This window comes from Dama dama, chromosome 32, assembly GCF_033118175.1.
Source record: "Dama dama isolate Ldn47 chromosome 32, ASM3311817v1, whole genome shotgun sequence".
Lineage (NCBI taxonomy): Eukaryota > Metazoa > Chordata > Mammalia > Artiodactyla > Cervidae > Dama > Dama dama.
This window is the reverse complement of record NC_083712.1, coordinates 21,053,248-21,068,082: the sequence shown is the minus strand read 5'-3', so window position 1 is coordinate 21,068,082 and position 14,835 is coordinate 21,053,248. Positions and strand designations below refer to the sequence as shown.

Genomic DNA, 14,835 nt, shown 5'->3' with positions numbered 1-14,835 from the left:
AAGTGGCTTATGAATATCACTAAAGTCTCGTATTCACTCTTTGTTGTTGTCCGGTTACTTAGTCTTGTCCGACTCTGCAACCCCATGGACTGTAGCTCACCCGGCTTCCCCGTCCTTCACTGTCTCCCAAAGTTTGCTTAAACTCATGTCCATTGAGTCAATGATGTTCATTCAGCACCTTTTCTGCCTCCCATGGAGAAAGAGACAGTCCCTTTAGCGCCCTTACTTGCTATGCTGTGAGCAGCCAGCCCTGTCCCCGGTGGCCTGTGTCCACGTAGAGTCTGGAGCAGCATCTGGGTGGAAGCACTTTCCTTCATGAGATGGCTTCCAGCCTTCACTCGGGTCCCCAACTCCAATACCAGCTTCTTTATCTTCCCCACAGCTAAGTTACTTTATCTGCTAGGGAAAAGCTCCCAAGGAATGTTCAACTGATCTTCCAGACATACTTAGGAGACCATCTCTGTGGCTTGTGCACTAGCCACACTGCCAGTTCTGTCCAGTCCTGGGACCTCCACGTGGCAGAAAAATGGGAAATATTCTTGAGCTGGGGACACCCAGGCTAACCACTCCCTGCTAGATAGGTGCCTGATAGAGACCTCTGCAACCGAATTGGATTTGGGGAGCTGAGCAAGATGAGGCCTGCAGAAATGAGCAGCTTCAAGTGGCCTTTGGGTCCTCAGGGAAAGCTCTGTTGTTACAATGGAAGCACACTTATGCACAAATCAGTTTGCTGTCTGATTTGTCTTTCAAAGAAACATGGCGCTAAGTGGTAAAGATCCCACCTGCAGATGCAGCAGACATAAGAGATGCAGGTTCAATCCCTGAGTTAGGAAGATTCCCCTGGAGAAGGAAATGGCAACTCACTCCAGTATTCTTGCCTGGAGAATCCCATGGACAGAGGAGTCTGGCGGGCTACAGTCCATGCGGTCTCAAAGAGTGGGACACACTAAAGCGACTTAGCGCACACTCACATCTCTGTAAACCATAAAAAGCGACTTCCTTTCACAACCTAGAACCTTCCAGATCTCCTTTCAGGTTCACAATCCCTTGGCCAGGCTCCATGAACAAGGGGGATCTACCAGTCCTAGAGCTGCTGAAATGCCAAGCGTAACCCCTCCACTGCGTGACCCACCCCTCTCTGCCCTGCCCAGCCCAGGAGTGGCCTTGACCACTTACTTCCTTGCCTTTCCCTTGCAGATTTCAAGTCCGACTTCAGAGCCGCTCCCATCAGAGTCGTGGATATCTACAACCTCATGTGCAGAGTGACAGGCGTCACCCCCCTGCCCAACAACGGGTCCTGGTCCCGGGTGATGTGCATGCTGAAGGACCCGGCCAGCTCGGCCCCGGGTGCCCTGCCCAGCGCCTCTGCACTGGTCACCGTCCTGGTGGTACTGCTGGTGATGCTGGGCTAGCTGCGTGCGCCGTGTCCCCAACACTCGGCACAGTGGGTGAATTAACCACCTCCTTGATTCATGCAAGGCCATACAACTATTAATCTATTCTTGGATGATTCCATACACAAGAGTCCCTACTTCTTTAGAATCGTTTTTGTTTTTTCTAGAGGTAAGGAAAGTTCTAGCTTTTCATTTGTTCAACTAGAGGTTATTTTCTTTCTTTCTTTTTTTTTTTTTTCATGTACTCAGATGAATTGTCTGAACAGGGCCTCCCGCTGTAGTGACCAGACCCCAGGTGGGTGTTCTATGGAGTCCTGGCCCCTCTGTTTTGCACAAAATAGGCCCTGGTCTGAGGTCTGTCTACACCTGGGAGCCATCCTGTATAGCTCCTTCCATCGGGGGAAAAAGGAGGCTCATGTGAAAGCAGTAGCTGCTGTCTATTTCTGACCCAGCTCGTGGGGTTTCTTCACCTTATACAAAGTCCCAGAAAGGGCTTATCTTAGCTTGGCTCACCCATCAGTCAAACTCACTAAGAACTGCAGAATTGCAGAGAACAAAATGAAAGATATGGGTTCCTTCCCAAAGTCTGGGTGCACAAAATTTTCTCCCTGCGTTGAGGAGCAGAAGAATTTACCATGGATACGGGCTCCTTCGAGCCTTCTCCTAGCGTATTCGCGGTGTGAACACACACACGCCAGGAGCTGCCTTGCCTGTCTGCCCATCTGCCTGTGGGGAGGCTGGCTTAGAGGATCCTATATGGAATGTGAGTGCGTGCTCAGTCACTTCAATCATGTCTGACTCTGTGCAACCCCATAGACTGGGGCCCCCAGGCTCCTCTGTCCATGGGATTCTCCAGGCAAGAATACTAGAGTGGGTTGCCATTTCCTACTCTAGGGAATCTTCCCAACCCAGGGATCAAACCCAGGTCTCCTACACCTTCTGCACGGGCAGGTGGGTTTGTTACCACTAGTGCCACGATAAACTCCAGCAACGCCTGACATATCATCTATCATCACGGGTGGGGAAAGGGATGTCTGGCTGATGACAGTGTGGACATACTTGCAGAAATCTCACTCCATTGCTTGAAATGGTGACGTACTGAGCGTAGGTTTGATGCACCCGTGTCCCTGAGAGCAAGGTTTCTTTAACAGCCACAGCAAAGTGGACCCTTGAGTCACCCAGAATTCCAAGAAAAATGGTGGAGCGCAGGGAACAGAGTTAGCGTGATGCAACTGAATCCCAGTCACTAACCACTCAGCCATTTGATTAGGTAACAGTTTGGGCAAAGTGACACCTCAGAGACCTTGGTTTTTAAGAAACCCCAAAGAAGAGGCTCTGAGCCTTGGTTGAAATGTTTTTAGTCTTGTAAGTCTGCTATAGGAGATATATTGTTGCAAAACAAGGGATACCTGCACTTCTGTATGATCAGAGTCATAGACATGTATCACTGCCTTAAAAACGAGTTTGTGCTAAATGAATCCCACCTGCAGATGAGACATTTCATCAAGAAAAGACAACAGATCAGGTGTCGGCAGAACAATAAAGCCCCTTATGTGCTGTTTACCTTGAAAAATGAAAATCTACGCTCACCCTGATTCAAGAAGTCTGGGAGCCATCTCTAGACCTTGAATCATGAGAGCGAAGGATCACTGCTTAAAAATATCACATTTATCTTCACAAAAGATTTCTAAGGTTTTATGTAATGTGTTTTTAAAGCGCTAGCAAACCATCAAGTCAATAGGAAAGGCAAATCAGCCTTTGTCATCTGTCTGAAAGCCAATTAGTGCTTTGGGAACATTGTGGTGGTTATTGAAACAACATCTATTGTTTAAAGTTTTCTCTCTCTGTAAAGGACTGTGTTCTAATGAATTTGGTGGAGCTCATTGTGCTCCCATGTGAAGAAAGAGGACCTAAAAGAAACCCACTGATTCAATTAAAAGTGGATTATACAAGTCTAGAGGGGTACGAACAGATACACGATCTTGAGTTTGTCCTTCCCACTCTGGTCTACCAATTTTTCCCCTCACTCATTCTTAAAATCTTCAAGTTACATAATCAAATTTCAGACATCTGCCTGGCAAGGCGTAGTTACTCTGTAAGTCGTTTTGAAGCTCCAGTACTTTGCGCACCTCATACGAAGAGCCGACTCTGCAGAAAAGACCCTGATGCTGGGAAAGATTGAAGGAAGAAGAAGGGGATGACAGAGAATGAGATGGTTTGATGGCATCACCGACCCAACAGACATGAGTTTGAGCAAACTCTGGGAGACGGCGAAGGACTGGGAAGCCTAGCATGCTGCAGTCCATGGGGTTGAGAAGAGTTGGACACAACTGAGCAACTGAACAACAACAACAACAAAAATGAGAATAAGACACGTTTGGAATCATAAATATTGGTGAATAATAAGAAAATTCAGACACTGAGTGGAAGCAAAACCGTAAACCTAAAGCAACACATATGTTTTAGTGGCTCAACTGTTTAGCTAGAATTTTTTTCTTCTGATTTTTGTTCTAAGCTATGTTCTTTTCCCAAGGAAAATTCTATTTTCTCTAAATGCATTTTGTTCCATCAGAGTAACATTTGCTAGGACCATACACACAACTTTCCTCCTATTTTACCACTTCATCGCTAATTCCAGGAGGAAGGTCATTGGAGTGACCTGCAAATATCAAAGACAGATGAAAGAAGTGATCTTTAAGTTAAAGATGAGGTGAGAGGCTACTGTCCCTTCCTGTATGCAGAATCACCAGAACCCAACTCAACTATGTTCTGAAGCCTTCACCATCAATTAGAGCAGACCCAGGGAGTTCTTTCACACCTCCAAGAGGCCTGACTTACAAAGTCCCAACTCTCTTTACTTCTAAAGGGCTCTTCGAAATCCACAGCAGATCTGAACTGTCATAGACAGCAGTTTGCAAACCTTCTGGGATTGCCAGCATCATTGGCCCTCTTCCGGAGATGCAGGTTCTGAGGACCTGGCATGGGGCTTTCCACAACACTTTTAAGTCACATGGATCTAAGGTCCAGGTTTGCCCTAATGAGTGGTGGGTTCTGATTTGACCTTGGTACACCTGAGTCTCCCACAGCAATTTCATGATCTGCTGCTCTCTTCAGTGGCCATCAGCCTGGCATTGGCTACTGATCCCAGCTGGGTCAGCTTCCCGCCCTTCTAAAACCAAAGCAGATCTGTAAGTCCCAGTGATGAAATGGCTTTTCAATACCCAATCCCCATGAGTTTAAGATCCTCAACGGTGCTATCAGACAAACTCATTGTTCAAGACACAGCTCTTTTATGAATTTTCTATGAAAGTGTTTTACATGTCTGTAAATCTCAAGAGATTTCCAAATGTGATTATGTGTTTAATCTTTGTAAGCAATTGGTGATAGGCCAAAGTCAGCTCTTGTAAGTTACTTGTGAGGAGGAAGAAAGATGGTAGGCTTGACAGCCTAGTTATAAACCACAGGAAACTTGGTCTCAGGTCTGTGTGATGGAAGATATGCTTATGTGTTGCTTTGAAATCATAAAATTGCACCTAGTATTGTGTCTCACGTGTTTCGTAAATGTCCCATAAATGTGTTGAATCAAAAAAAGAATAAATAAAACTGAGGAGACTTGCTTACACAGCATATAGTCTTTCTCTTTGTCTGTACTTTTTCAAACAAATCTTTCCTTTTTGGATTGCAATCTTTTCTTATCACCCAAGTGACAATATAATTATACTTCATTTCATGGACTAAGCATATTCCATCCCAAGCTTATAAACTTGACAGATTGGTGGAAGAAAGGAAGGAGATTAGATTTTGAATATACTAAGCATATTTACTTTTTAAAAAATGTGACAGTTTTATCAAGATTCAGTTCACATGCCTTATAACCCTTCCTTTTAAAGTATCAATTTAATGGCAGTAGTATGGTCACAGAGCTGTGCAACTATTCCACAATCAACTCTAGAACATTTTATCACCCCCAAAAGAAACTCCATATCCATGAGCATGTTAGCACTCACCCCCACTTCCCCCCAGCCCACCCCCAGGCAACCTCTAAACTATACCTCTACAGATTTGCCTCTTGGGGATATTTCAAGAAAATGGAATAGCCACGAACTCTGTGACTGTCTGAGTCCAGGCTCTAGCCAACGTTACTGTTCAAATACACTCAGTCTCTCTCAGAGCATCTCTCTCTCTCTTTTTTTTAATGTCAATCATTTTTAAAGTCATTATTGATTTGTTACAATATTGCTTCTGCTTTATGTTTTGGTATTTTTGGCCATGAGGCATGTGAGATCTTAACTCCCTGACCAGGGATCGAACCCACACTCCCTGCACTGGAAGGTGAAGTCTTAACAGTGGACCACCAGGGAAGTCCCTCCCGGAGCATCCTTATGGCATCACCCCAGAAACCAGTAACAGCCCACGTGCCCCTTCTCACCAGCAGCCCAGCCAGGACATCTACGTATCACTGTGCGTCAGCTTCCTGACAGGTGTTCTTGAGATGCCGGAGGCTGGCTCTGGCTCGTTCTCCTCTCTTCCACTTGAGGGTCCTGCTCAAATGCTGACCATGCCGCTCCCCTGCCCGAACCCATCACTGACTGCCCCGCCACCCCACTACCATCTTAACTTCTGCAGCAGGCTTCCTGGGGCTGGCACCTGTGTGTCCTTTTACCTGATCTCGGGTCACTCTCCCTTTCACTATGTAAGCTCTTTTTGCCTTAGGGTAGTTCCATCCTGTCACTTTCTCCTCCTTGATTAGTACCCCATCCTCACCTACTTAGTGCCCCTTCCCTGAGAACTCTGGCCAATGTTTCCTTACACTCCTCTGAACCAGATCAGGCCCCGCTGGCTGACACTCTTTACACCAGCCACATGCAACCCCACGCGTCACAATACCAGCAGCTGGAAGAAGCAAGTAACAGTCCTCTCCTGGAGCCTTTAGAGGGAGCATGGCTTCTCAATTTCAGACTTCTCACTTCCAGATCCGTGAGAGGATACATTTCTGTTCTTTTAAGTCACCCAGTTTCTAGTCATCTGTTTCAGCAACCACAGGATATTAATACACCTTTCAAACTGCTTTCAAAGTAGTCCATCTAGCTCATCAAAGATTTCTTGAGCTCCTCCTTCACACCAGGTACTGGGCTACCTTTTGGGGATGCATAGAGGAAAAACTATCTTTCCTGTTCTCACAGAATTTACAAGGTAGTCATTTCATTTCTTCCCATTTTTAAAAAATAATTTTATTTTTTATTGAAGTACAGCTGATTTACAGTGTTCTGTTAGTTTCTGGTTAGATTCATATTCTTTTCCATTATGATTTATTATAAGATATTGAATATAGTTCCCTGTGTCATTTCTTCCATTTTTGAGAGGAGTCAAATTCTCGTTTCTATAGAATGAAATGTTCTGGTTGCTATGCAAGGAGATGCAAGGAGAGATGCTATGCAAGGTTGGTGATGCAAGGAGAGAATTTCACAGCAAACAGGAGTAACACAATGAAGAAGGCATCAGCTAACCACCCTTGTCTCTCACTCCTATGGAATTAAACTCCAAATTCTGCCTCCCATCCATTTCCATGGATTAACATCCCTCTACATCTTGGATATTTCATGTCAAATTTCTCAGCTGAGGCCCCGGACGAACCATTGTCAACTCTCTTACCTTGGTCCCATGTCCAGGATGCTCCTTCCCACTCTCCGTCTGGCAAACTTTCATTTATCCTTCAGAGCCTTCTCTGTAAGGCTTTGGGGCTCTCACATTTTTTTCTTGTTTCATTTACTGCAGAGCAAATCACATTGCCTTGTAATAATCTGTTGTCAAGTGTTCTCCAACAAGGCCGTTAGCTAAGCAGAATGCTAGGATTGTATCTTCTCATTTTTGAAGTCACCAGACCACATCTGTAGCAAAGTCTGCCCATACAACAGTTGATAACTGCCTGGTGAAATGAATGAATTATTGAAGGAAGGAGGGAAAGAAAGAAGGAAGGAATGGAAAAGCTTAGGACACTCTGGTCATAAGATGACCTAAATTTGGACAGAGCTTCTCACAGTAGTGCTAAGTTGTAAAAGCCAGAGGCAGGAAATCTTTTGTAGAAAGTAGCAGGATTTGACAAATGACTAATGTGTGACATGGAATCCAGGGGGCAGGGGTTTCTTTTTCAACATTTCAGCAGGCCCCCTCTTTAGCCATGAACACTAGGAAGTGCAGCCGATGGGAATAAGGAAGAAAAGATAAATGAGTCCTGTCTTCACCATGCTTAATTCGACTTTTCAACAAGATGCTAACACAAGCCTGCACTGTCATTTCCCTATGGCTTGAAAGAGACAGCAGAAGGCGGTTCAGAGCCCTGGATGCTCAAGTCCTAGCACGTGGAAGAAGAGGAGGCGTCCCAGTCACCTGCCCCCTTCCTCCCACACCTTCTGAGTCCCACCTACCTCTGCTGCTGGGAAATGGGAAGTGGGTGGTGGGAGGAGGTGAAGACCCCTATTTTCTTCACACGTCAATTACCAGATGCCTCGGTTTCCCTCCTGCCAGATGAAGACAATTTCACTTATCATTTACTTTACAGGGGTGCCCTGAAGATTAATGAGATGTTTCTAAATACCCTGAAAGCCCCCGGGACTGTGGTTGTGTGAGCATCAGGTGGTGCACATGGCTGGCTCTGTTGGCACACACAGAAATAGAGGGAAGAAAGTTCAAAAGGAGAGTTGGAGCCTTAAAAACACACCCCAGCGCTGTTTCTTGGTTGGCGTGGGTGTTAAATAGGTCTCTGGATGCAACTGGCTGGGAGCAAGGCGACGACGACGTGTAGGGCGGAAACTGACCAGCAGCCTTCCCAGCAGGCTCCGCGCGCCCAGGACGACTTGTGCGATGTGAGTTGTCGCGGGAAGTTGAACGAATCCCTGAACGAGTAGCGACCCGGAAGTTCGTAGAGAAATGCCATCCTAAGTTGTTTGAAGGCCTTTGGTTCTCAAACTTCAGGGCGAATTAAAATCACTTGGTGATTTTAATAAGAGGCGGATTTCCAGGCTTTACCTCTAGAAACCATCATGGTTTCCAGTTTGGTTTGGAGTTCATGGTTGGTTTGGAGTTCTGCCCAGGAATCTGAATTTAAGTAAGCTGATTCTTCTGCATCCCAACCTTTGAGAATCAGGGATCTAAATTTTACAGCCAGCTGGTGAACTAAGCCAGCATGATTCTCTGAAGGCGGGGATAGACTGGGCCTAACTGAATTCTAACCCTTGTTCTAAATTATTTCTAAAAAATATTTACTTATTTGGCAGGCAGGATCTTCGTTGTGGGAGCTAGTTCCTTGACCAGGGATTGAACTGGGTCTTAGCTACTAGACTACCAGGGAAGTCCCTAAATTCTGCTTCAGAATGGATCGTGGAGAGGATAGAGGAGGCAGAATTTTCTGGGGGAGGGAGACTCCACACCATTACTAAGTACAGTCATTCATGTACCCAGAGCAGTAAATAAATGACTGAGGTTGTATAGTTATTTGGAGCAGATAAATACTATGTATTCAGGCTGTGTGATTGGGTAGCCATTGGCCACATGTGGCTACTGAAAACTTAAAATGTGAAATTGAATTTAAGTCCAAATCAAGATTTAATATAAGTATGAAAGAAACCAGATTTCACAGATTTAATGCAAAAAAGAGAAAAAATTTAATTAGCATTTTTTCATTGATATATGTGGAAACAGTAATGTTTTAGAAATGCATTGTGAACTAAAATATGTTAAAATGAATGTCATTTCTTTCCTTTTTCTTTTGTTAATGAGGTACCAGAAATTTTAAATTTCTTCTGTGACTCACATTATATTTTTCTTGGATAGTATTGTTCTAGATCTGTATACTGTCTGGGTCTTAATTTATAGAAGTCCTTGCTCTTGTCATATGCTTCTTCTGGATAATACTGGTGTGTCAAGAACCTGTTCTTCATTGTGATCTTAGCAAGGTGATTAAACTGTAAATGGCTCCTCAAGAGAGAAAAGAGAAGAAGAAAGCCTGACCCAGCTCATTAATTAGTCCAAAAATGGCTGCCAGGCATGAATACTCCTGCAGTATATAGTCAAGGGTATAAATGAATCACTGAAAAGACAATAAAAATGGCAGTGATGTCAAACCTGTTGACCACTCGTGTGCTATAGAGTAACTCTATCATCTAGGGTCCTGTTCCTACCTACCCTCGTAGGGAAGGGAAGAACAGGAGGGATGCAGTGATGGGTTGAAGGAGGTGGTACCCAGCTCTAGTGAGGGCAAGAGCAAATGAAGGCCATCTCACTTTCTCCCAGACTGCACTTTGTTGTACCTGAAACAAGGCTATCCGATCCTATCTGCAGTGACTTGAAAATACCGTTTTGAAGATTATTTCTTTAATTTAAGTCATTACATTCTTACTCCAGTCCTCTTATCACTGGCCCAGATGCCAGTGAAGATATCATGAAGCATGAACATAATTCTTTTTAAATGACAGAACAGGCAGGGAGAAATTCGTAGGTTATTTGGGAGCATAACAAATTTTACACCTAGAGGAAAGTGCAAGAAAAAGAGATTCTCACCTTGTTAACAAAACTGGAACTGAAAATAAAGATTTGATGTGTTCTGACTTCCTGGCTGCTCTGGGTGCTATGGCGCCTTAAAATTCTAAAAAGATTCTAACACTCTCACTGGCCTCCTTCTTTCTGGTGAGCTTGTTTGAGCTCCTCTTCAATCCTAGAGGTCTGGATGCTTGACAAGCTCTCTGCCTCAATCCCAAGCTGCTGGGAAGAATCCATCCTGGTGGCTTGAATTATGGCTATTTCACCAAGTGACCGACATTGTAGCTTCTTTATGTACAAGCAAGAACTGTGACTGGTGGCCAGAGAACCCCCCCCCTCCCCCAAACAACAACAAAAAACCCCCAAACTCAACTTTTCAAAAGGCAAAATTCATAGCATCTTGTCAGGCCTTTGCTTCAGGTGTGAACTCATTTACTCAGTAGAAGGAACTGAACCAGACTAGAAATTAGGTTAAATCATAAATAGGGAAATGGGGCTTCCCTGGTAGCTCAGCTGATTAAGAATCTGCCTGCAATGCAGGAGAACCCAGTTTGATTCCTGGGTCGGGAAGTTCCCCTGAAGAAGGGATAGGCTACCCACTCCTGTATTCATGGGTTTCCCTGGTGGCTCAGGCAATAAAAGAATCCACCTGCAATGCAGGAAGCCTGGGCTTGATGGCTGGGTTGGGAAGATCCCCTGGAGGAGGGCCTGACCATCCACTCCAGTATTCTTGCCTGGAGAATCCCATGGGCAGAGGAGCCTGGTGGGCTACACTCCGTGAGCGTGCAGAGTCAGACACGACCTAGCGACTAAGCACTGAAGAGGGGAATGGCACTTCCCTTTGTTCTAATCAGCTGTGTCTTGAGACAGCATTCAGCAGGACCGGGGCATCTTCGCCTGCTTGCACGAGTTACACTAAATTGATTTGCACTAAATTGATTTGCGTATCAGTCCAGTTGCAGCAGCAATCAATGTACAAGGGATGTCACACACGTGCTTCGCCGTCACATTCTCTGCGTGGCAGAGTGAGTGATTCCTCAGACATACAGCTCGCAGAGGTCAAAGAGTCTCTCGATTCCACCTTTTTTGTTTTTACTTATGGTGGATTTTCTGACAGGAAATGGGAATTTGGTTGATAATTACCAGGCGTAGAGATAAGGTTTCCTCATTAAAGTCTTATAAAACCATGAAAATAAATCATTGCCAGTGGAGAGAGAAAGAAAATCTTCTGTTTAGATTTTTCCATGACCGTTGAGGCCAATTCTTTTCCCCCTTCCAGCCCGGTGACTTTATATCCAGCTAGCGTAGGGCCTGATAATCAGAGGAAAGAATGTAGCGGCCTCTCAGACCTTTTCTGATTTCAAGTTAATGGCTTGGTATGTCAAGGACAGGCCGAGCCTGGCAGAATAAATTATAAAAGTGCAGCTGAAGAAACACAGTGGAGGAAACCCACATCATACACATCTGCAGATACGATACAGACATAAATAAATCCTACCATTTCAGGGAAATCGAAGGGGTCCGTTTGGCCTGCCCTGGAGATCAAAGCTGGTAGGAGTCATGGAGCGGCTGACAGTCCCAAAGGCAACTCCCCTAGAAATGGGATCAGCCCGCCCTTTCCTGGTCCCCCCTCTATCAAACCCAGGTCTTAGGGACCCTGATGCAACTCAGTTTCCCAGCAACTCCTCCTCTTCAGGAATTCCCCAACTCAGCCACAAACCCAGGAGCTTTCCAACTTTTCTGCCATAATTTTCTCTGGCCCCAAGTTCCAGCTTTGGGGGCATTTTGCTTTCAGCAGAGTTGATGTGATCAGCTGATCAGAACAAAGGTGTTACCGGGGCACTAGATGGTAATAGTGGCTTTCAGGTTTCCTGACCAATACCTGACCTTGGTTCCCAGTGCAGCTGTCCTGCAGCCTGCTCCCTCACTGGATCACCTTAGGGAGAGACCCACCCTAAAGTCAGCTGGTAATTTCAGACTAAAGAAATCCAGGTTATTCATAAACCAGGCCATTCAAATGAAGATATCGGGGGCAGGTGACCGATGTGGCGTTGGGGTGATGAAACTGCCAAACTCAGACAAGCCAGCCCCGTGCCGGGTGGACCAGAGACAATACCTGAAACCAGACTCAGAGCTCCTTTCACTCTTTCCTGAGAGACTGAAACACGTCTTGGGCAGTGACTGCAAAGTACCCCAATATAAGAAGGTTTTAGCCCTATAAGCCTATATCCTCCTCCTCAGTGGCAAGTACAGCACAGTCCTGAAGCTCCAGCTGAAAGGCTCCATCTGCCTCCAAATGTCTTCGTCTGCTCGAGTTGACATAACAAAATACCAAGCCGGGTGGCTTAAACTACAGACATTTGTTTGCTCACAGTGCTAGAGGCCAGAAGTCCTAGACCATGTTCCGTTTCTGGTGGGGTCTCTCTTCCTGGCTTGCCGATGGCCCCCTTCCTACTGTGACCTCAAGTGGCCTTTCCTCGGCGTGTCTGTACAGGGACAGAGAGAAAGCAAGCTCTCTGATGTCTCTTATTATAAGAACACTAATCCTATTTGATCAAAGCCTCAGTCTTATGACCTCCTTTAACCTTAGTTCCTTCCTGCACCTCCCATCCAGCCACACTAGGGGGTTGGGGCTTTAACATATAAACTAGGGGAGACACAAACATTCAGTCTGCAACAGCTATGTCACTCACTCAAAGGCACTGACCAATCTGAAATCTCCATCCTTAAATATCTCTTGAGAAAATGGATAGAACAGCCCTTGGCCGGCAGAATGCCCTGTGCAAGTTGACCATGCTATGATGATCAGGGTGATGGTGATGATGGACCATTAGCTGGGCTTCTGCTTGTCCACTTTTCTGAGTGTGTTTACTGGGCAAAGGCTTTTGTCTGCTGCTCATTATCTGAGCCCCAGAACGATCCCCCCCCCGCCCCAGACTCAAGCTACCCAGCCCAGCTGAGCCCACCCTCTTCCTCCACACGCTGTCCCTTCCTTCCCCGCTCCCTTCTTCCTGTGCTCTGGGGCCATAGCCAGAGGGTAGGTCAGTGGAGCCAACTGCTGTCCCGAATTTGAAGCCAGAAAGTTCCTTTCCACATAATTATGTAAAGTCTCCAGTTACCCAGATAACTTTATTCAGTTCCCTCCCAGTCTTATTTGATAAAGAGAGGTGCTTATTTTCCTGTCTTTTCTAAGGGTTTTATTAATGGCAAACAGGACATTCAAGTTTTTCACTGAAGAACTCTGAAAGTATCAGCAAAGTATAATGAAAAGGACCTTGGGCGTTCTGTCTCCACCATCCAAATATGTCCTGTTACACTTTAATTGAAAACATACAGGCAAAAGTTTATTCCTAGGGACTTCCCTGGTGGTCCAGTGGTTAAGAATCCATCTTGCACTGCAGGGGAGGAAGGTTTGACCCCTGGGGAACTCAGATCCCACAGGCCATGGAGCAACTAAGCCTGAGAGCCACAACTAGAGGGTCTGGGCACTGCAAGAGAAGATCCCACATGCCACAAGACCCGAGGCAACCAGAAAAAAAAAAAAGTTTATTCCTAAATCCAGGTGTCAAGGACCCAGAGTTCTTCTCTCATTTACTTGAATGTTCATGAAAGCAACAGCATGACTATTTGATAGGTTTTGCGACTATGCCTTTGGGCTTCTATTATATGCCATGTATTAAATAGATTCCCTTGCTTTGTGAAGGGGCATTTGTGACACTGCAGAGGGACAATCCCTGTTTGTCACAGGGAGCTTAGTGACCCTAATGACGCACCCTTGCTGAATGCTGGGCCCATTTTAGGCATGTTTGTTGAATGACTACATGAAATGTGATTCTCCTCCTGCATTCCTGTGCCTGCTCACACTAGCTGTGATGTCATGACTGGTAAAACTGGGAAGAGCTTTAAAGAAGAATTCAAGCAGAAAAGAACCAACCGCTGACTGTTCTCGAGAAGTGTCCGGCGTCCCAGCCTTCTCTTGTCACTTCTCTTGACATACTTCTCTTGTCAGTGTGGATTGCACCCCGTGTTCATCACTGGGGCTGCAGTTTTGGGGCACACACAGCCCCTGAATAGGTTTGCCTCTGTTTAGACGGCCGCATAGCTGAACAGACAGCGAGGCCAGTCAGACTTTCAAGACTGCATCTACACAAAGCATCCACTTGGTTACATAAACAGTGCAATCTAGTCCTGAAAACAAGATTTATTTATTTTTTTTAATTTAAAAGTCAGGAAGGGATGGACCATGAGAGTACCTCTGCAGTGGAGAGAGCTGACAAACACTGCCTTAGTGAGGTGCCCGAGGTCAAAATCAACAGTCATACATTATGTTGGTCTGTACCCCTAATATACATATGATGAAAACGGTACTTTACATCTGTGACCTTCCTTTCAAAAACCCATGATAACGCCAGTCTAGTCTTGAGAAAAACATCAGACAAATCCTGGTAAGGGGAGATCCCATAATAAACCTGACCAGTGCTCCTTCAAACTGTCAACGTCCTCAAAATCACGTGGCCAGTGACTGTCCCAGCCATGAGGAGTCTAAGAGGATATGATGTTACTCTGTCATGGGGTGTCCTGGATGGGATCCTAGAACAGAAGGAGGACAGTAGGTAAAAACTAAGGAAATCTGAATAAACTATGGACTTTGATAATGATGTGTTGACACTGGCTCATTAATTGTGACAATGGTTCATTACTGTACTCAAGTAGGATGTTAATGATAAGGGAAATTGTATGAAGGGCAGAGGGTAGTGCATTCCTATATACTCTCTATTTTAGCTCTCTGTACTATCTGCTTAATTTTCCTGTAAATCTAAGACGGTTCTAAAAATAAAGTGTATTAATAGTAATGCTGCGCTGTGCTTAGTCGCTCAGTCGTTTCCCACTCTTTGCAGCCCCATGG

General features: G+C 45.3%; 1 protein-coding gene across 1 annotated transcript in view; it reads left to right on the top strand.

The window, feature by feature from the left end:
* The window catches only part of ENPP6 (ectonucleotide pyrophosphatase/phosphodiesterase 6), an 81,037-nt gene extending 76,016 nt beyond the window's left edge, over positions 1–5,021 (top strand). The window contains exon 8 of the mRNA XM_061134557.1: positions 1,198–5,021. Within this exon, the coding sequence (XP_060990540.1) occupies positions 1,198–1,412 (215 nt within the window). The 3' untranslated portion in view covers positions 1,413–5,021. The remainder of the gene's footprint in view (positions 1–1,197) is intronic.
* Positions 5,022–14,835: the final 9,814 nt, after the last annotated feature.